The sequence below is a fragment of the Lagopus leucura genome, unplaced genomic scaffold (genome assembly GCF_019238085.1).
Source record: "Lagopus leucura isolate 7727_CA_CO unplaced genomic scaffold, USGS_WTPT01 Super-Scaffold_100002, whole genome shotgun sequence".
Taxonomy (NCBI): Eukaryota; Metazoa; Chordata; class Aves; order Galliformes; family Phasianidae; genus Lagopus; species Lagopus leucura.
Window position 1 is genome coordinate 16,599,150 of NW_024962263.1, and position 21,447 is coordinate 16,620,596.

General features: G+C 34.1%; 1 protein-coding gene across 2 annotated transcripts in view; it reads left to right on the plus strand.

Annotated features, from left to right (window-relative positions):
- The first annotated feature begins 3,251 nt into the window (after positions 1 to 3,251).
- CDH10 (cadherin 10) overlaps positions 3,252 to 21,447 on the plus strand; it is a 48,656-nt gene continuing 30,460 nt past the window's right edge. For both annotated transcript variants that reach the window (XM_042869360.1, XM_042869362.1), the window contains exons 1-2: positions 3,252 to 3,482; positions 20,281 to 20,575. In XM_042869360.1, coding sequence (XP_042725294.1) covers positions 3,252 to 3,482; positions 20,281 to 20,575 — 526 coding nt within the window. The remainder of the gene's footprint in view (positions 3,483 to 20,280; positions 20,576 to 21,447) is intronic.

The window sequence follows — 21,447 nt, forward strand, 5'->3', positions numbered from 1 at the left end:
CATCCTTTGGAAGAAGAAAGAGATGTGAGGAGAAAGACTGGTTAAATAATTTGATTTAAAATAATTTAATGCTATTTAAAACTACTGCACTACTGTAAAAGATTAGTTGAAGCCAGAAAAACATACTGCTGTGTTCTCAGACACTCTTTTAATTTAGAAATTTCACCAAAACTTAGGCATCTTAAAAAAGAAATTTGCAGGGATTTTCAAAAAAGATGATACATTTATCTTCCTGAATTGACTGCTTTAGTTCTGGTGATATATCACATAAATCAAACAGGTAATATATTACAGATTTGGGACTTCTGTTTTCTGTACTTGCATATTAAAAGGTTTCCTGTATTTAATTTGCTTTAACAATTTCTTTATTTTTCCAGTGCTTTTTATTTGATGACTTTTTGCCTATTCATTGCTCTTTGAAAAATACAAGGGTTATTGTTTTTTATGTTATTTTTAAAGATAACTTATTGCTTTAGTGTAGGCGACTGTCAAACACTTAGGGCAGGATGCTGAACTCCATCAAGAGTCTCAAAGGAAGGAAAAAGCCTTACTGATACATACATCCATTAAGCAGCCATGCTTGCCAAGTCCGTGTACATTAGCTACTTCTGAAACTTTAACAAATTTCATCTGAGCTTTCATTCTGCTGACCTAATTTAACAAGAAAGAAATTCAATAACAGCCCCTAATATTGAAGCATTATTTCCCAAGAGGAATTTAACAACACTTCTACATCAAATAATAATGTGTGAATAGTGGATTATATATAGGGATGGCAATAAGAAGAGGAAAAAAGAAAAAAAAGAAAAAAAGAAAAAAAGAAAAAACATCTCAAAAGGGAACTACTATATCTCCTTTTCAAAAAAAAAAAACAAACGAACAAACAAACCAAACCAAACCAAATGAAGAAAAAAACAAACAAAACAAAGCAAACAAACAAAAATAAAACCACAAAAAACACAAAATAGCTTTCCTATTTTTACAGAAACTAATAACATCCTGAAAAGCTCATTTCAAGTTTGAAATTCTTGTGGTCTTTGAGAAAAAAGTGTTTATAAGTTTCTGAGAATAAATCATAGTTTCTTGCTCATTATACCTTTATTTCAAAAGAATGTAAATATGAGTTGTGATAAATAATTTCCAAGGTGAAGGACCACAAATTCAGTTTGTATGTGCTAATGGCTTTAAACTGGAAGAGGGAAGATTTAGACCAGATATCAGAAATAAATTATTTACTTTGAGCGTGGTGAGACACTGGAACAACTTGCCCAGAGAGGTTGTGGATGCCAGGCTGGATGGGGTTTTGAGCAACCTGGTCTGGTGGAAGGTGTCCTTGCCTATAGCAGGGGTTTGGAACTAGATGATTTTAAAGGTTCCTTCTAACCCAAATCATTCAATGATTTTATGATTCTGTGATTATGATGCAATTTGACGTGTTATTAGTGGCGTACTTTAGACTCCTTGTTTTGAATAATGTTCAAATTCAAAAATAAAGTAAAATTTTTCAAAGTATTATGAGAAAAGAAGAGGTAAATGATAGGATACATAATCTGTTGTTTATTTAGACAAAAATGATTGCTTGATAGTTACTGGGGACAACCTTGGGGCTGAAGTCCTTGAAAATGGTGGCTGTGACAAGTTACAGAGTCTTCTTGGCGGAGAGGTGAAAATGTTCTCCACAGATAACGTAACTCTTAAGATAAAAGATGCTTCCTTAACTGAATTTGTTCAGTCATTAGTTCACTACACAAGCACACATTCTTTTATCTATTAGAAACCATTACCTTTTATAAGCTTTTCACATGTTGCTGTAATGTTTGCTTTAATAAAATCATCACTTACTGGAAATATATTGCATACCACATTAGCATCAAAACCAAACACCAAAAAAATGTCTGTAATTTTTACACTGTTTCAATTTGAAAAATAAAATGTTTAAGGTGATAACTGGCTAGAGTATAGTGCTATTAAAATGAGAGAATACATGGGACGGCTGTGCAATATTACTGATCTATCAAAAATCAGAAAAGAGGACTAAAAAAAACCCAGGGTTTTTACCAGTTGACTTTTGCTGCCAAAATTGGAGGAGTATACAGGGTACCATAAATCCAGTCCATAAGTTTGATTTTCTGTGGATGTGTTAAAAAAAATATATGATTAAAAGCTTATTAAAATTTTCAGAAAATATATCCTATTAAGAAGCCAAGCCATAATTTTTATGAGGTCCTGAAGGAGGTAATCATCAAATGATCTCACTAGCAGTAAGTACTATTCTTTAAATGCCAGTATTGAAGTGAAGAGAAGCTGATGAAACTTGTCTTGCTAAAATGATATATCATGGCACTGTTAGAAGAAGGAAAACCTTAAGCACAACAAAGAAGAAAAAGTGGAGACAAAGCAAAGATGATTTAGGAGATTGTCTTTCCTCTGCTATAACACTTCCCTGGATAAGATTTATTTCACTATTTTGCAAAATTAAAATTATTCAGGAGACTTCCAGAACAGGCCTTATTTTTTGAAATATTTTCTACATTTTAAGGGGAAATTTGCACCTCTCTATGTATTTTAAGATCACCTCAAGAACTTGTAATACTTAAAAGCTTGCTTCTTGTCATGTTGTATTATTTCTGATGCATATGATGTTCTCTTTTGCAATTTAAAACACCCTGGAGAACTGGAGTTTTACCTTTTCCTCATTTTTGAAGCTACTTTTTGTTAGCTTTTCCGTCCTCTTGATAGCAAGATTAATAAAACACCAGAATTCTTGTAAATCATATCAGGTGGAAAACATCTGAAGTAAAGGCTGCAGTATTTAAAGTGTATGTTCCAATAGTAATAATACTCCAGTCTATTAAAAAAAAATATTCTTAAAGGTATTTAAATTGTGAGGTTTTAATGGGGAAATTTATCATTTGAATACACGCTTGTTCTTTCTCAGGAAGAAGTGTGTTTGCAATGTTCCCCTCTTGCAAGACAGCCATTAGCTTCCTAACCAGCTTTCCATGGCACAGTTGTTTTTTTTTTTATCTGCAGGGTAGCATGGGATATTGGACACTAGTGAGTAAATATATTCCAACTTACATTTTTCTCCTCTGCTTTCAGGATCTGGTTATTATGTGCAGTCCAGAGATGAGCTGCTGTAAATGACTTGGCTACATCAGGAATTAGAAACATAGAAAGCAAATCAGGAAAAACAAAGCTGTAGACTCCCCATTGCTGACCAGCTCAAACAATATCACAAGTGGACAATTATGACAATACAGCAAGTTCTGTTACTTCTACTGCTCTGGATGTGGCTGCTGCATCCCTGCCGCACAGAAATGCTGTTCAGAAGGACTCCTGATCTCAGACCTAAAGGCTCTGTGGGACGCGCATCAGGGAGTGACGGAAAAGCACTTCACCGCCAGAAGCGAGGCTGGATGTGGAATCAGTTTTTCCTTTTAGAGGAATACACAGGATCTGACTATCAGTATGTAGGCAAGGTAGGTTTCTCACTAATATTTCTGCATTATTGTCAATTTTCCTCACTGTCCTGGTTTCATCACCAATTTCAACTCAGCTGAAACCAGGACACTCATGTTTCTACAGAGCTCTATTTTCTATGTTTTACACTCATGCTTAAGAAGCAGATTTCTAGGTAATATATATATTACCATTGATTGTACTGTCAGACTTGCTAAAAGTAATATAGCAATATTCAGAAATATTTCAATGAACCAAATGAAGACATATTTTACTAGCTGGTATTCCTTAGCATATCACTCCTATCAGCAGCCCACTCAGTTTCTCTTCTTTATTAATCTTTTGCAATTAATTATAAAACCATTTTTCAAATATTTATCTGAATACTTCATCTTTCGTACAAAATAACACATCTGTTTTCTGTGCATATGCTTGAAGAATGCAACCTATTTTAAAAATATATATCTGTCTTTAGTTCTCCTTGTGATAAATTGCACTGAGTAATGTCCATTAAAAATATGTGAAAGGAATGAGGTGGCTAAGAATTGAAGTACAGCAGAAGTCTGATGAAATTCTTGTACAGCTTGTTTTGCCATGTAATTTATCAAAAAATAAGTAAGATGTAATGCCAAATAATATTCCAACAGGTACAAGAAAGTAATGAATTAATTCAGAATGGCAATTTGCTTGAAAATGGAAGTTAGTAGAAGTCATGGTTACTAGTTAGCAACATTGGCAGATGATAAAAACAGAATTTTCTTTATCTATAATCCAGATTTTGATATCAACATGGTATTTCACTTGTAAAATACTGAAGAGAAATGTTGCCTTATTGAAAATGGCAGAATCACAGAATAGCCAAGATTGTAATAGAGCTTTGGAGGTCATCTAGTCCAACTCTCCTACTCAAAGCAAGGCTTTGCTCTGGGTTGTGTCCACTCAGCTTTTAAATATCTGTAAAGATAGAGACTCCACAATCCCTCTAGACAACCACTTCAAGTGTGTTACCACACACAAGGTAAAAAAGCTTTTTTTACTTGTAAAGAGAATTTCCTGTATATCAGTTTGTGTCCATTGCCTCTTTTCTGAACACTGGGCACCAATGAAAAATGTCTGTCTCTTCATCCTCACTTCCTCTCATCAGGTAAAAAAAGGTCCCTGCTTAGCCTCCACCTCTCCAGGGTGAACAGTCTAAATTCTCTGAGCCACTCCTCACATAAAAGATGCTCCAGGCTATTAATCATCAAAGTGGCCCTTCACTGGGCTCTCTTCAGCAGCTTCATTTCTCATCTACTAGAGAACTAAACCTGACACTGCAGATGTGTCTCACTGGTGGTGAATAGATGGGAAGGATTACTTCAGACAACCTACTGGCAACACGTTTCTTCATGCAAGCCAGGATGCTGTTTTTTCGCAGACTGTTAAAATCCTTCTGAATGGTAGCAGATCCATCTGGTTTATCAATCACTCATTGTATTTTGTCAACTGTGAACTTGCTGAGGGTGCACTCTGACGCATAAATTAGGTTGTATAGTCAATACATCTCTGGGTTTCTTTTTATCTGATATTCTCCAAACCCGAAGTGATTTGGATAGATGGGTTGCATAAAATGCCACCTTTCTATTTATTATTTTGCAATATGATGGTATTTGGAAATTATGGGAGCACAATTTAGCAATAAATTATTTGTGACCAGTGACTAGAAGGTCCCTAGAAGAGAACGTTTATCATTAACAGGTCTTAGTAAAAAATAAGTACTAAATATTTTAAAATAAACTACCATTTTAAAAAAAATTGAGAATAGCAGTTAGATGGCAAATGCATCAGTGAAAGGATTAGCATGAATTGCAAAGTGAGATTACCAGATTCATCTGGATTTGTGAATTTTCATCTGCTTGCTTTCTGAGCTCATAAATGCTATATATATATTTTAAATTTCTCATACTGTATCAATGTATCTGTCAAGGGAGATTGAAAACTGTTGAATATCTCATTACTCTTGAAACCACTGGCTAAAATTCAGAATAGAATTTGTGTATTCATTTATTTACTTGTTAAGTCAGCATGAAAAGGCTTACCCAGAGTAATGTTATGGAAATGGGGTTCTCTGAATGAATGGGATGCCTAATCCAGTAACTGTGGAAGAGTCTTTTAACTCCTCCTTGCCTGTGAAACAGTAACATAGTCTAAACAGGAAGGTCAGCAGAACTGACTGGTTCAGAACATTCACTGCTTGCTTCAGGTCAGTATTTATTATTTCAGGAAATGAAGATGGTGTGATAGTTTAATGTTAGCTGGCTGCCCTATGTAGACCAAGACTTTCTCTCATTCCCCCTGCTCATCAGAAAGGAAGAAAATATGGTGAAAAAGCTCTTGTGTCAAGGTAAAGACAGGTACATCAATTACTGCTGTTGCAGACCAAACTTAAGGAAGAGTAATTTAATTTAATTTATTGCCGATTATTAACAGACTGGGGCAGTAAAAACTAAAATCAAACAAAAAACTTCGCGTACTGCTCCCCACAGCTCCCATTGGGCTGCAGCTCTGGCCAGGGATGCTCCTGCAAGGATATCCATGGGCTGTGCCTCCTTCAGGCCTCATCCACTGTTGCCCCACAGGCTCTTCCTTGGCTGCACAGGGAGATCTGCTCCACACAGCCTGTGGGCTGTGAGGGAACAGCTTGCTCCTCCATGGGCCTGCCCTGGGCTGCAGAGAGCTGCTGTTCTGCGTCTCTTGCTCTCTTATGCTGACCTGGGTGCCTGCAGGGCTGTTTCTCACTCTTGTTTTGCACAGCTGCTGAGAAGCATTTTTACATTTTCTTAATTGTTATATAAGTTATATGAGTTCACTAGAAGTAGTTCCTATTTGAAATGGGGGCAGTCGTCACTCTTCACAGAGGTCACCCCTGCAGCACTCCTTGCTAGCAAATTTTGAAGTGTAAAACAAATACTGATAGTCTTCACATAGTACGTAGCATCTCGGGGAAAAATCAAAACTATTGAATAATATTATGTAAATTTTATGTATGTAGAACCTTAAATAATAGTTACAATGATAGGTTATAGTAAAGGTAGAAGCCATAAAAGATTAGTGTGGGAAAGGAGACCATATATTTATTTCACAATTTACTGATCTATACTAGAAGACAACAATTCTGAGAAAGGACACTTTTAAAATTCCAGAGAAGCAACATGGGAATGTTCAAAATAAACCTTAAGCCTCATATCAGAAAAGCCATTTTACTGGGATTTGGATTTGGAGTTATGATTAATACCACCTTTCTATTATTATTTTTTTTTTTCTGTGCAGGAAGTCTACGTATGCTGTATTATTCTTTCTTAATATATTGAAAGCTTATTCACAGTTCTTATTTCTTTTTGTTAGTATATAGTTTCAAGGCCCATATATTATTTTTTCAAAGTGGTGCTGTTACAAGGAATTACTCATTTTTAAATTTGTTCCGAAAAAGAGCATATGTTTTTAGTTTGTTTAACTAGAGAAAATTATTTAACATTTTGCCTTTAAATGCTGACAGTTGTTCTCTTAATGAAACACCACTGTGTAATAACAATGTCTTAATCCACTATTATTCACAAATAAATTAATCCACATTTAAGTATATTTTTCTTTTTTACTATTTATTTTGATCTACCCTTCTGTTTCAGTCCAGCAGATATTTCCACCTGTGCTTGATGAGATAGATAACATTATTTTCCAGCAATTTTCATCATGGTAGTTTTAGTGTATAGAGGATCAACCAGAATGAATATTTCAGCTCTTTGAGACATTTAAGTTCTTAGATACACTGCAGTGTTTTTTAGTGTTTTTCAAAAAGCAGTTGTATTTTTGATTCCTGGATGAATTTTTAAATGACTTTCATTGCCACAGAGACTGAAAAGTATTATTTTGAATTGAATATGCATAATATTTGGTGTGAAGATCAAGTGTAGGGAATCAACTTTATGGCACCAAAGTTCTTAAAAGGATAAATTTTCAGCTAGAGCAGATTCTTGTGACAGAGATTAATAAAGAACAGAAAGGAGGAAAGATATTCTGCTCAATGAATAAATGAATTGTGATCATGTATATTTGGAATTCTACTGCCAGAGTAAAATAAGACAGTTTATTCTTTGTAAGTCTTGATGTGGGACTTGAACTGTAACTCTACTGGATGCAAAATGCAGGTTGTACTTACAGAACCTGATTTCATGGAAGATAGTGCATTGTGGTGGAACTGACCCTTGAGGGACATCAACATTGAGAAAGCTTTTTGCTTCTCAGCAAGACTAAACACGTAGGCTGTGAAGATTGTTTAATGTACCAAGTTATGGCAGGAATATGAAAGCTTGCTTTGGGGGGTACAGGTTCGGGTTTCTACACAGACTGACAAGTGATGTATTAGAGGAGATAGAACTTGGGTCTGAAGGAAAGAGAGTAAGAGCAGGGGAAGATATATACAAGAATAGAAAAATGAAAACACAAAGTCTTACTCAAATGTAAAGGTAGGCTAACTAATTGTTCATTCAAGCACTAGTTTATCAGAGACTCTCTAGTCTGAGAGAACTGAAAGGCAGGTATTCTGTATTTTTATTACTGTATGTACTAAGAAAAGGGAAGAAAATCGCTCAAAGAATGACAGTGCCTGTGTGGGTGCTGCTAGGGATAAACTGTTCTCTAAACTGTTGTCTACACCTTCTTTACCATTTGATATGGTTAAAAGAGGGGAAGCACCATGGTTTGTATCTGCATCAAATCTTCATTGGCAATGAAGCCTGTGACAGTTGTCAATTCTAGGCCCGCATCATGTGCACATAGATCACAGGATCATAGAGTGGCCTGGGTTGAAAAGGACTACAATGATCATCTAGTTCCAATCCGCCTGCTATGTGAAGGGTCACCAACTACTAGATCAGGCTGCGCAGAGCTACATCCAGCCTGGCCTTGAATGTCTCCAGGGATGGGGCATCCACAACCTCTCTGCGCAACCTGTTCCAGTGTGCCACCAGTCTTTGAAAAAATTCCTCCTAAAATAACCTAAACCTCCCCTTTCTCAGTTTTAAACCATTCTCTCCAGTCCTATCATTATCCACCCTTGTAAACAGCCATAGTATGCTTATAAGCAAGATAAACTTAATCTGTTATGAGTACCTGACAAACAACACTTTCATAACTGTTGAGCTTGAAGGATGGGTTTCTCCATGAGTTTGTACGTCATTCTGACTGGTTTCATATGCAGTTTCATATGCTTTCTTCATCCATAAATGTATTTCAAATCTTCTCAGAAATGAATGTATATATAAGTAGAGAGCAGTATCTGCATATTGCTTTTCTGTGCATCAGCTGGCAGCTAGAATCAGCTGGCTAGCTATAGAATCATAGAATCATATGGTTTTTCCATGCTACAGGGTACAATGGTAAATGCAAGCCAGGAAAGTATGAAGGCTGCTCTTAAAATAATGCCTCCAATTTCATTATATTGGTCAGTGACGTCAGAGAAATGTTGATACTATGGCAGTAGAGGTTGAGCCTTCCCACCAATACTCTGTTACATTATGTTGCTGTGTGACAGAAGGAAGCACTGGGGCAGTCTGACAGAATGGCATCTGACACAGAAGACCCTATGAAGCAAAGGAACATCACTGAATTTCTTAGTGCAGAATAAATGGCACCCATTGACATTCTTCAATGTTTAATGAACATTTATGGAGACCAAACAGTGGATATGAGCACAGTGAGGCAGTGGGTGGTGTTTTTCAGCAATGGCAGCAGTGACAGTAACTCTCTTCTACTAAGTGCAGATTTGCACAAATGTGCCATGCAGGTTTTTGTTTAGTGCTGGTGAAAATGCGTAACTTGTGGTGGTAACTGTGTTGAAAAATAGTGTTTTGTAACTGAGAATTTGCTTTATGGAAGAATGTTATTTTGCACTTTGTATCTATTTTTCTTTCCATGGAAATAAAGAGGAGGTGTTACTTTCAGAGCAACCTATGTGTGAATGTTTTCATGGAGAGGAGGGGGGAGGAGAGGAGAAGAGAGCAGAGGAGAGGAGAACTGAGAGTAGGAGAGGGGAGAAGGGGTGGGGAGGGAAGAGAAAAAAAGAGTTTAGTTGAGTTGGAAGGGACCTTCAAAGATTGTGTTGTTGAACTGCAATAATAATAATAAAGAATCAGAACCTGACAACTCAAACTGTGATACAAACTGTCAGAGATTTCTTTTGTGATTGTGTATGGTTTTGATCAGCACACAGTAAGGTACATGTAAGACAGACTTCCTTTTCCAATTGCAGAATTTGTCCTTCAGATGAAGAGATAGCAGTTATAGAATGAATAATCCATTGAGTAAAGGATTGATTCTGGTGTTTGATGGTGAGTGATAATAAGGCTGAGAGGTCAGTATGACCCCAATCACTGATGTATGCTTCCTGCTAATGCCTGTCTCAGTCTCTAAGAAAACTGTTTTAACGTTTGATTTGGTTTTTTCCTAATACTCCCAATATCAGTTATTTGTCATTGTGAATCTAATTTCTAAAAAAGACAATTCAGCTCTGATTAAACACAAAGTACAATACTGTTGATAAATTGTCAGGAAGAATTACAAAGGGGAAAGTTATGGACATCCTTCCAGTGGATATAAAATCACCAATAAGATGCATTTTGCTGTAATCTTAGATAAGAGTTAAAGCTCTCTTGGGTTGAGTCCAAACTCAGAGGTTGTATGAGATTATGCATTGCATTCAAAAATAGCATAACACTTGATCTGAGCTCTCCAGTTCCTTTAACTTCAATTTCTCTTTCAATTTTAAAATGGTATCCAGCTGTCAAAGAAAGATATTCCAAAAAGGAAAGATTGGAATGATCTATATTCAAAGCCATAGCTCAATAAAACTAGAGTCCAGTTCATTAAATTGCATTCATTCAATCAAGGATTTAAAAAACATCATAGAAAAAAAAGTTTAGAAATGTTTGACCTACACATTGTTTGAAACAATAAATGAATAAAAAGTGAATAGTTTCTACATCAATTCAAAGGCTAATGCTTTAGGGGCTTTTTCGTCTCTTTTTTCTTTAAATCAAATGCAGATGACCTTTTAAATATCTTGTATAAACAGATAGCAAGGAAGAGCCAGGGGTGATACTGAGAGAAAATCGGTGGCTTGCAACAAAATACCCATGAGGGAAAAAGTTCCAGGAAGTTAAAAGTTGATGTTTACCCTTTTAAAATGCCTTCCTGCTGGAAGCATTGCCTTATATTTGTGAGCATTTTCCTCTTTGAAGATAATTAAAAATAAGCTTAACCAAAAAGACTGTAATGGCAGGTTTTATCAAACCCTCCAGTACTTTCTGTTTTATAGTTGTACAGTCAATGTATCTGAGGCCTCTAGTGAACAGAGCAACATTTGTTCTCAGAAGTAAACAACCAACATTTTCCAAAACATCATTCATTTTCCTGATACTTCCTCAAACTCAATTATTTATGTTTCCTGAAACTTTTCATAGCTATTTTACAGAGAATGTTAAAGGAGGACTGGGCCACTAAGGGGAAAAAAAAAATTGCTCTCTATTTTGACAATATTTTAGTCAGAGTGCAACTCTGTCAATGTGTTCTTTTAACTTTCCTAGCTGTAGCTGTTTTTTCGCCTTCACTTTGGCTCTATGTCTTTCATGTTTTCTTTCATGCATCAATAACTTCAGTACAATTGTGCTATCTGTATTTAGCATTACTTCTTCATAAGCAGTACAGAGTCACATTGAATTAATTTTTCTTGTGTCACTTTTATTTGGACAAAGAGGTAGATACTGCCTCTACTTCTTGTTTTATTATTTCAATCCTGCATTTTTTGGAACATGACTGCCTATGTATCTCAAAGCACTGGTGGGAAGACATGAATGTAATACATTTCCACTTGATGTAAAGTTTGGGATACTTCACTGCTAATACTTTCCTGAAGCATGGTTGTCCTTTCTCAAAAATTCTCAAGCAAATGACACTTAATAAGACAACAGAACTGGAAATAGAGTTTGGACTTTTTGGTTTGAAATATTATAGGATAAAACTATAGTTGCAAAATGGGGACATGGCAGAGTAGAGATGATCATGCGGAATATTTTATGCATTCCTCATCCAAAAAATAGCCAGGGAAAGAAGAAAACTCTTTCCTCCCACTTAGTTTAGAAACTCTCTTGTGTTCCTTGTTCTTTCTAAAAAGTTATAATAGATTTTGTAATTACTGGCATATGTTACAGTGATTAGAGGAATAAATTATATTAGACATGTGGAGACATGAAGTAGAAATTAAGATTTCTTCCTTTTATTGTAAGTACTTCATCTGTTAAGAACTTTTGCATGTCGTTTTCTGAGGTAAGGCATTTGATGTAAAATACATACAAATTAAAATTTCACATTTTACAGTTCCATCCTAAATGGCACATTTAGGAAGTACAAAATATTATTTTATAATATAACAGTTAGCAACTATTACTACTTAGGAAATTATCATGATTATAAATTGTCTTGTTTAGTATTAATTGACAAAAATGATCTATATATTTCAAATACATATTTCAAATTTTGATAGCGAGGAAAATGACTACTTAAATTGTGTAAGAGGTGAAGTAAACAGAATAAATGAGAGAAATCCTAATAGTTTTTATGATGTAAAGAGAAGGAATTTAAAGAAATGTCCTTTCAGGAAAGTAGATGAAAAACAGAAAGGATGATTTTGCCAAAAATTTAGGTAAGCTTATAATGAATTTATCATTTCAATTGTGAAATGCTAAATTTATATGACAAATACATGAACTGCAAATGTGACTAAAATTGATACAAACAAATAGCATATAAATACGCACGTGAGAGGACAGAGTCAGGAGAGGTAAAAGACATTTGTAAGCTGATAGAGTTTTTTTTACTTGCAAAATCTTTCAGAACTGACCAATTTTTTTATTCTTTAAAAATATATTTTGCTTGTAAGAACTAATGTTCAGGAGTGTTGCTACATTTTCATACAGTGATGCAACGGAAGATGCTCCACAAAGGAATTTTCAGAGGATTTAGAAATACCTTAGCTATGAACAAAATGTCTTAGGTCATTCAGAAAGAACAGCAAGCCCTGCTCATAAATAAAGCAGCTAGAAAACAAAGAAACTGATTGCTTAATTATCTCTTTAGTTAGGTCAGGTTATGTGGCAGACCATTCTCCATGTGTCAGAAGTAGCCCATTTGAAAGTAAAAGCCAAATTACATAAATGTGAAGACTAAAGGACCATCGATCAGTGTGTTGTTGGAAAGAGCTGCACAAGGTTAGACTGAGTTTATCATTTAAGAATAATGGTGCAGATTTGAATAATGTATTTGCTAGGAAGGAATAATGACACACTATAGAAAATTTAGTCACCAACAGAGCAAGGAGTACTATTTCAAGTACCATGTAAGACTGTGTACCATGAAAGAGAATTATGAACTCTTCTAGGAAGGCTGTAGAATTATTTATACTGCAAAGAGAAAAAAAGAACGAACTTGTCCTAATGTATAGGGAAAGAACTGAACCTTCATGAAATGGTATAATCCTGGAAAAGAGAAGAGAACGAATAATCTCTCTATGACAATATAAATAAAACAGAAATAACTGAAGTTTTTGATATAAATAACAATTACACTAAAGCAATTAGTAAAAATAATAATAATTTAAAAATCCCATTACATAAGTAATATGTTTTACAGGAGATTAGGATATAGAAGATTAGGTAAAGAGTACTACTAAAGTTTTACAAATACCAGCAAATGTCATATGGAAATCTTAACCTGGCCTATTCATCAGTTACCACAGTTGGAAATAGTGATACATGCAACAAATTACTGAAACAGCAAATAATCAGGAAAAGTAATTATTATGTAGTATATGGGAGTTTTTTAACAGTGTAATATCCGATATCTGTAGCTGACAAATACAGTTCACTGGACTGTAGATGTTGTTGATAACATAAGACAAGATGAGATAGGATAAGATATTCTGTATTTATGTTGCCAAAATTATATCCAGATCTGTATTTGGCATCTTTCAGTCTGATGCTGCTTTCGTAGGGCAGTTTTTGATTTAAATTTCAGTTACGAATACCTGCCTAGTCTTAATACAAACATGACTAAATTAAGTTAAATTTACTTTTGTAATTGTAATGTAGTTGTGTGTAGTGTTTTAAATAGTGCATTTACTTAGTAATAGGTGCATAGTCATGATTTTTCTTAAGAGTGTTATTCTCTAGAATAATTTCTTTTACAACTCAATGAAAGAACTAACTTAAATCTGATAGCCAAATAAAAATTTGTTACATTTAAGGATTTGCGCATATTCAATGTCTCCTCTCGCAGATGCAATACCTTGAGTATTCTTGTAATGTTACAAAATATCAGTACATCTCTCCTGGACCAGGCATCTCTTAAAGGACCAACTTCATTGACCTCTTGGGGTTATGAAAGGAAATCAGTAAGGACTGTTCCAAGACACCTTTGTTTCTTTTTGTTTGAAATATTGTATTAAATGTAGCACCAGTTCAGTTTCATCAGTAACTTCTTGAGGCCAAAAGAAAAATTGAAAATATAACCATGGTCTCACCCCTCTACACCTTTCCTTGGGATCAAGTTCACCATAATGTTGTGTTATCATGGAAGTAATTTTTTAAAATTATTAAAATATTCTTTCAGTAATAAAATGTCAATTTACTTCTTAATTCTGCTATATACACCTCCCATCTAAGCTGACTTTTACCACTTTTGGGGTAGATGCTATTATTCACTTCTCTATGGTATATTTATTTTTTCCCCAAGTATTCATCTTTGGGAGGCACATATACTGTAGAATATTCATGAGGAGAAATTTCAGACACGTTAAACATAGAAGTTCTTCTCTGCTCTTGCTAATCTACATTTTATAGTAATTAAAGATGGAAACAAGAAGAATTGTCCTAAATGTGTTTTTATGGGGCTTCAGAAGTAAGAAGAAGGAACTAAGCATCATTGTTTTCAGTTGTGTTGCATATTTGTTTCAAAAATAAAATAAAATAAAATAAAATAAAATAAAAACAATGTTTTTTGTACATACAGTGCAAACTGTCCAGTAAGATACATTTGTGCTAACTGTGCTCTCTGAGATATATAAAAACTAGTAATTGATTTTTTTAATATTTTTGTTTGTTTGTTTGTTTGTTTTTGGCTAATACCTAGGGTACTTTAAGAAGACAGATATAAGCTGTCAACAAAAATTGTTACCTAAAATCTGTTTTCAGTTACTTCTTTTATTGTTATCATTAATTGAGTCTTAATTTAGCCCATTTCTTTAATGAATTTGAACCTGAAACAACAGGCATAGGCTTCATTTGTTTGTTTGTTTTTTACTGTATTTGTTTGTATCCATTTTAGTCACATACGCAGTTCATGTATTCCTCATATAAATTTAGCACTTCACAATTGTTTCTTCATTCAATTTTTCCTATCAATATGCAGTCATCTACTGGAGGTGTTTAGCCAAGATAACAGAAAGTAAGGGCATTGTAATCCTGGTGCCAATTCTTTACTTTCTGTCTGCATCTAACATAGGGACTGTGTTTATTACATTAATAGTAGAAGAAACCATGCATATTGGCTCATGGAAAAAGCCTTCAGTGTATGAAATTCAATTAGTCTCAGGTTTGTGGTAGCTTCTGTATTTTCTAGAGTAGAAGCTGTAACAGTCCAATGAAGCAAAAAGTTTCTTGTTCTAGCTCTCTGAATATCAGCTAAAGACTTTGGCTTAAGAAAGGAGTATGATGGTTCATGCGATACATTGTAAAAAAGGAAACTGCTTTTTTCAGCTGATAATTAGTTGATGTCAGCAACAAGGCCATCTACCTTGTCCAGACTGTGATTTTTGCATTTAGAATAAGCCACAGTGATGTGCAAAAGATGCAAATAAAGGGATTAAGTAATATATTTGGTGTATTTCCACAGTCTGTGGAACCTGAGAATCTTGCAGACAATGTGTTGTGATTGTGATGTCTGTAGAAGACTGAGAAAAATCACATTCTGATTCTTATATAGAGATTACTTCAACAGGGATGTGTATAAAATATTAAAAATTCTAATTTGTATATTAGCACCTTAAAATATTATTAACAATAAAAATATTGGTCAGAAAGGAACAGTTCTAAGCTTTCCTTATAGAAATAAGAGTAATGATTTTTATCTCCTTTGGATAATGACTCAATGTAAACTGGTATAACCTAAAAATGCAGTGCACATTGGTGCTTTTCATTTCTACCTTTTGCTGCTTCTCAGGAAGCAAAATAGTTTCTTTCCTCACCTTGTGCTACTTGTTATGCTTGTATTTTACTTTGCTCTTGCTTTACATTTCTTGAACTCATAAATTTTTTTCTTTTTGAAGTTTGCCACTTTTCGCTTCTTTGTTAAATAACATAAATGGGACTTGAAAACTGGCAATATGACAGAGTTTTATTTTAAATTAAATATGTCACATGTCTCATTAAAACTAAATGTAAAATGTTTCTTAACTTAAAAGAGATGCTTTAAATGTTACCTTAAGGATAAATTGAAATAAGTTAATCTGGTGAGTAAAGCTGGTTCAAAGCTAATATAGTTAAATCTGGCAACCAAAAGACTATGCAAAGGACATAAGAATGAGGGTAAGGATGAAAGTCTTTTTTAATAATTTCAGCTAACACTAAACAACTGCATCATTTAATAGCTCAGTTCATGGAGCTTAAAATAAATATCCCTGTTTTGGTAATTCTATGCCTATTATTCTCTGCAGATCAAATCTGCCCACTGTAAGAATACGTTTAGTGAGATTATTATTATTATTCTAGGAAGTACCCAGTAATATTATCATTTGTGCTGCGGAAAACTTAGAGCGAAATTGTGAATGATTCCAAAGGTGCATTTTGGCATATATGGCTAATATGATTCCTTAGAAAATAGTTAATAGGTAATGTTATAGCCCTGAAATTGGTCCATAATGAAGGGAAATCCAGATCTTGTTTGAATAAAATCTGAAAGATTGATTAATTGTGGAGCATACTGAGTTTTTTTTGTTATTGCAATACATGGATTAAATGGAAATGTTGGCAAATATTTTGCAGACTGAAGTAAGAAAAACCTATTCTAGATTATATAAAATAATAATTAAAAAAACATTATTCTGAAGTAGGTGAGTAAAATTGTTTAGCAAGGTGATAACAGAGTATTCTTATCATTTCATGAAGACTTCAAAAAAGGGTAAACTATATTAGAAAGTATACTATACATTACAGTATATTAAAACCATGCAGAAAAATGACCTGAATTGTATTAACAACTACAAAATTCAGTGTAAAGATTATTCTATTTTTTGTTAATACTGTCATAGTCCAGTCTCTAGTTATCTAAATACCAATCACTGAAAATTTATAGAGATTTCTGAATTTCAAATACAAATTTGTGGTAGAGATTTTAGTCTTTATCTGGCATTGTCATAAATCATTACGTGTTTCATAAGTATTCCATATAGTAGTATGTCTCTATCATGATCTACTCTGTATTTTCACAGGTAGCAGCTCCTGACTTTTGGAATGAAAATAGGATTCACAAAATTTATATTCAATTTGGAGATTTCAGACTTGGCTAACAATCACAGGAGAAAAAAAAAAATCACTCTTGTAATTGGCAAGTTTGATCTGAATCATTGGAAGATGATTAACATAGAATTCCCACACTATAATTTTCAAGTCATTTTTAGAGGAGAATTATTATGTTGTTCATCTCACAACTTCTGAGGGATCATTTACAAATATGAAAAGATATTGAGCTAAATTTGATTCTAGCATCTTTTCATTAACCAATTGTACTTATGACTGCACGTACCTTAAAGACACAAATCTGTTTTATAGCACTTGCAGTTACTTTATGACAAAACAGGGCTGTATAAATTTAAACTAGCAGGTGAAATATGCATACTGCTAGCATCTGAATTGGGAAGTTTTTCTGTAGAGAAACAGTAAGAAATTCACTGAAACAACAGTTTTCAAAATGTCAGTAACAAATATGAAAACAAAACCACTGCTTTACAGCTGATCATTTTGTGCAATAAAATTGCTGAGTGAAACAGATATCCCTCTATTTCTCAGTGAGGCTGATATGAATCAGAGTTGCCCATTTTCCAAAATATCTATAGGAAACATTTTATACTAAAAGTTGTGAAACAAAAGGTTTTTTTTCTTTTTTCTTTTTTTTTTTTTCCTTAATACTATAGTAGACTGGTAAACTCTTCTGTCCTGATTGAGACACTACTCATGATTTTCAGACTGGGTAAAGTTTGGTGGTCAAGGCTGCTAAGTAAAGCAGCCCTCCTGAATCATCTAACAATATCTAGATAGATAGAACTGAAAAATGGTTATGTATATATTAGAAAATTGAAAACTTCTTATTTTGTCAAGGTGAAAAGATTAACAATTTTTAGAAAATGTAAAGTGTTGTAGCTTTAACTATTCTAACAGGTCTTCCTTATAAATACGCCATTCAAAAGCACAACCATTCCTTGTTTGTGAAGGTCTCTAAGTTCAACAATCTTCAGAAATAAATAAAAAATTATTTTTTTAAAAGTATACATTTTGAATTAGAGGGGGAGAACAGGTTAATGATTTTTTAAAAGTGGCACATAAAGAACATTTTTCACTTTCAAATTGGTTTAGTAAGAAATCTTTACGCGCACATAGCAACAGGAGAAGTGAAGAAAAAAATCGTCAGTGTTGATGTTATCTTGAATACTTACCAAATGAGTATGTTAAATGATCTTTGCATCCTTAATTGGGCATTTTTTCAAAAGCTTCACGTATTGTGGATTTTTGTCTGTTCTCTGATTTATTTCTCTTCAGTATGCTGTTTCTGTACTCCTGGTGTTAGGCAACATCCCCAGGAGCAAGAACACAGTTTTCAGGGTTGATAAATTACTAAACAACTCCCTGGAATATTTTGCTAAATATCACTCTCCCTAAAAAATTCCTTGGAAGGTCTGTGAATTACTTTTGACTAATACTACTTTTTGGGACAGTTTACATGGGGCCATAGTTAGAGAATTTGACAGAAATGATGTTGCCCAACACTGCTAGGTGGCTTCTGAATTTTTACAGAGCACACTGTAGCCTCAATCTATTATCACATGGCCATTTAGCTTGAATTTAGCTGAGAATTTATAATGCCAGACCTAGCTTTGTGAGGCATGTAATGATATAAAAATCACGAAAGATTTGTCATTTATATTTACATCACCTGCAACTCCCTGAATGTCTTTAAACTGATCATGTTTATCATTTCTGCATGGAAGTACAAGTTTATGATCATAGTTAATGTACACAGGTAGCTTCTTGTCTATATGCTACAAAATGTGTTTCTTTTTGCTGCATGCATAAAATCAAAAGTATTCAAAATAACCTTTAAAATTAATCGAGACTTCTTCTTGACATAACTCTTCCGCTGAATCTAAAAGCAAAATATGCATTTGTCACGGAGTTGACCAGATCAATCTATGTCCGTGACAGGGGCGACAGGCCTTTGCCCTCCCCCCCCCACCCCAGTCCCACAAAAATGGGAAGGAAGGAAGGGAGGAAAAAAGCAGCGGCAACAATCTATGGAGGAAAACTTATTTTACTATAATATTGGAATACAAAATAACATAATATATACAATTTAATTGAAATTGAGATGAATAAATCAGACACGATGAGAGAGAGAGAGTTCCCGGGACCGAGTCAAACCTCAAAAGCTTGGAACGGCTAGGAAAGCACCCTCCAGCACCCACTGCAAGGCAGCAAAAGGACGCCCCCCCCCCCCCCCCCTGGAGGGGCCAGATCCCGTGACTTCTGTAATGTACAGGGATAGGTAGCTGGGATTGGGCAGTGACACTTTAATGCCCCATACACTACATGATGTTTTGATGTGGAATACTGAAACCATAAAAACATAGAACCATGACAGCATTTCATATTGATAATAGATCTGAATTCCAGATTCCTTCAGTTAGATATGATATCAATGATACAGGTGCAGAAAGGTGATGAGAGAAACTGTGATAAGTGTATCCAAATATATAGTTAGTCAACTACAATACTGTACTAAAAAAAAGAAATGCAAAAAGGGTTTTTTTCAGTATGGATGTATTGAAATAAGTCTGTACTGAAGGTCGTTAATAGATGAATTATATTACTTATATATTACATAGTATTGACTTTAGACCTATTATCTGAATCCCTAATAAATTTGTAAATTTCTTTGAGGATATTTACATTTTTTAATGGAATTAAAAGGATAATGACTTCAAATGAATTCTGGTTTAGAACAAATATAAATAATACAATATATAAAATCTAAAATTAGTCTGACATGGAGACAGTTCTTCTGTTTTCCTTAATTGTCATGTATCCTGCCATGTTCTTTATCTGCTTAGTGAATTTACAACATGCACAGCAGGTTGTGAATTTTTAATAGGATCTCTTCAAGGAAGGAAAAGGTCAGTATTAACATAAAAATCTTCTTTAAGAATTGTGGTGCAAAGGTTTCTTAGCAGAGAACAGGTGTCGCTGCAAAACTGAAATCTGCCATCACAGTCAAGTTAAAAGATTCTTGGAGCTATGTTAAGAGTCAAATGCTTCATTATAACATCATGAAGTGATTGAAAAAGACTGTTTTCTTGTTTGATGGATTCAAAATAATTTTATCTATTATAATAATAGCAACTAAAAATGTTTTTATTACTTCTAAATAAAATGACCTATTTTGTTTGCTTGTTTTTCACTTCAGCTTCATTCTGACCAGGATAAGGGAGATGGATCCCTCAAATACATTTTGTCAGGAGATGGGGCTGGTACTCTTTTTATAATTGACGAGAAAACAGGTGACATTCATGCTACTCGGAGAATTGACAGGGAGGAGAAAGCCTTTTACACCCTGCGTGCCCAAGCTATTAACAGAAGAACTCTGAGACCAGTGGAACCTGAATCTGAGTTTGTCATCAAAATCCATGACATCAATGACAATGAACCAACATTTCCAGAAGAAATTTATACTGCTAGTGTTCCTGAAATGTCAGTAGTGGGTGAGTGCTTTAGACTGCAACAGAAATGCCTGCTCTAATTATGTTATTCAAGAGATATTTTCCCTGTCTTCTGAAAATTCAGTTATATCTGGAGTCCTTTATGGAATAAGTACTGTTAAGTTTGGATTGCTCATACAAATACTAGAATTTCATCCAGAAAGAGATGTGATTTCTACTAAGAATGTTTAAAACATTAACTTAAAGTCATTTGGAATATAAATAGAAACAGAAAGTAAATAATGGTGATCACTTTCCTCTTTAAGAATTATTAGAATAAGATCAATAAATTAATTTTTGAATGCTTAATGAACTTTTCTTTCATTTTACTGGAAGTGCCAAGTGATGATAAGCACTACATGGAGAGCTGTCTTGTCTTTCACTCTTTCTGTGGCCAAGGAAAGTTATTTGTTTGCTCATGTACTGTTGATGCACTGCCTGTATGTAGACTGTCTGCTCTTCATTCTCCTCTTTGCATTCAGTTTCAGGTAGAATGCTTAGCAAGAACTTTACATTATATGAAACCCTTGTCATTCCTTGATATATATGTGCCTAGAGTCTCCCAAGGATTTTTTCCATCATGACTCCACATCTGAGTAATACTGAATTGTGAAAAACCAAACTCAGTTTGCTAGGCATGATCAAGTGTTAAGGGTAAGACAAACACTATTCTCTGTTCATGTCAGAATTTTATCAAAATGAATGACATGAACCTAACAGAATGGATTTTTATCCACAACTACTAAGTTCTGGCCTGTATCATGGAATTCAGTATTATGGAATGCAAGCTTCTATTTAGTGCAGAACTATCTTTAGGCTGTATTTTGAGAGTTTTCAAAATATTCCCTTAAAATAATAATTCACTCATTCATTAT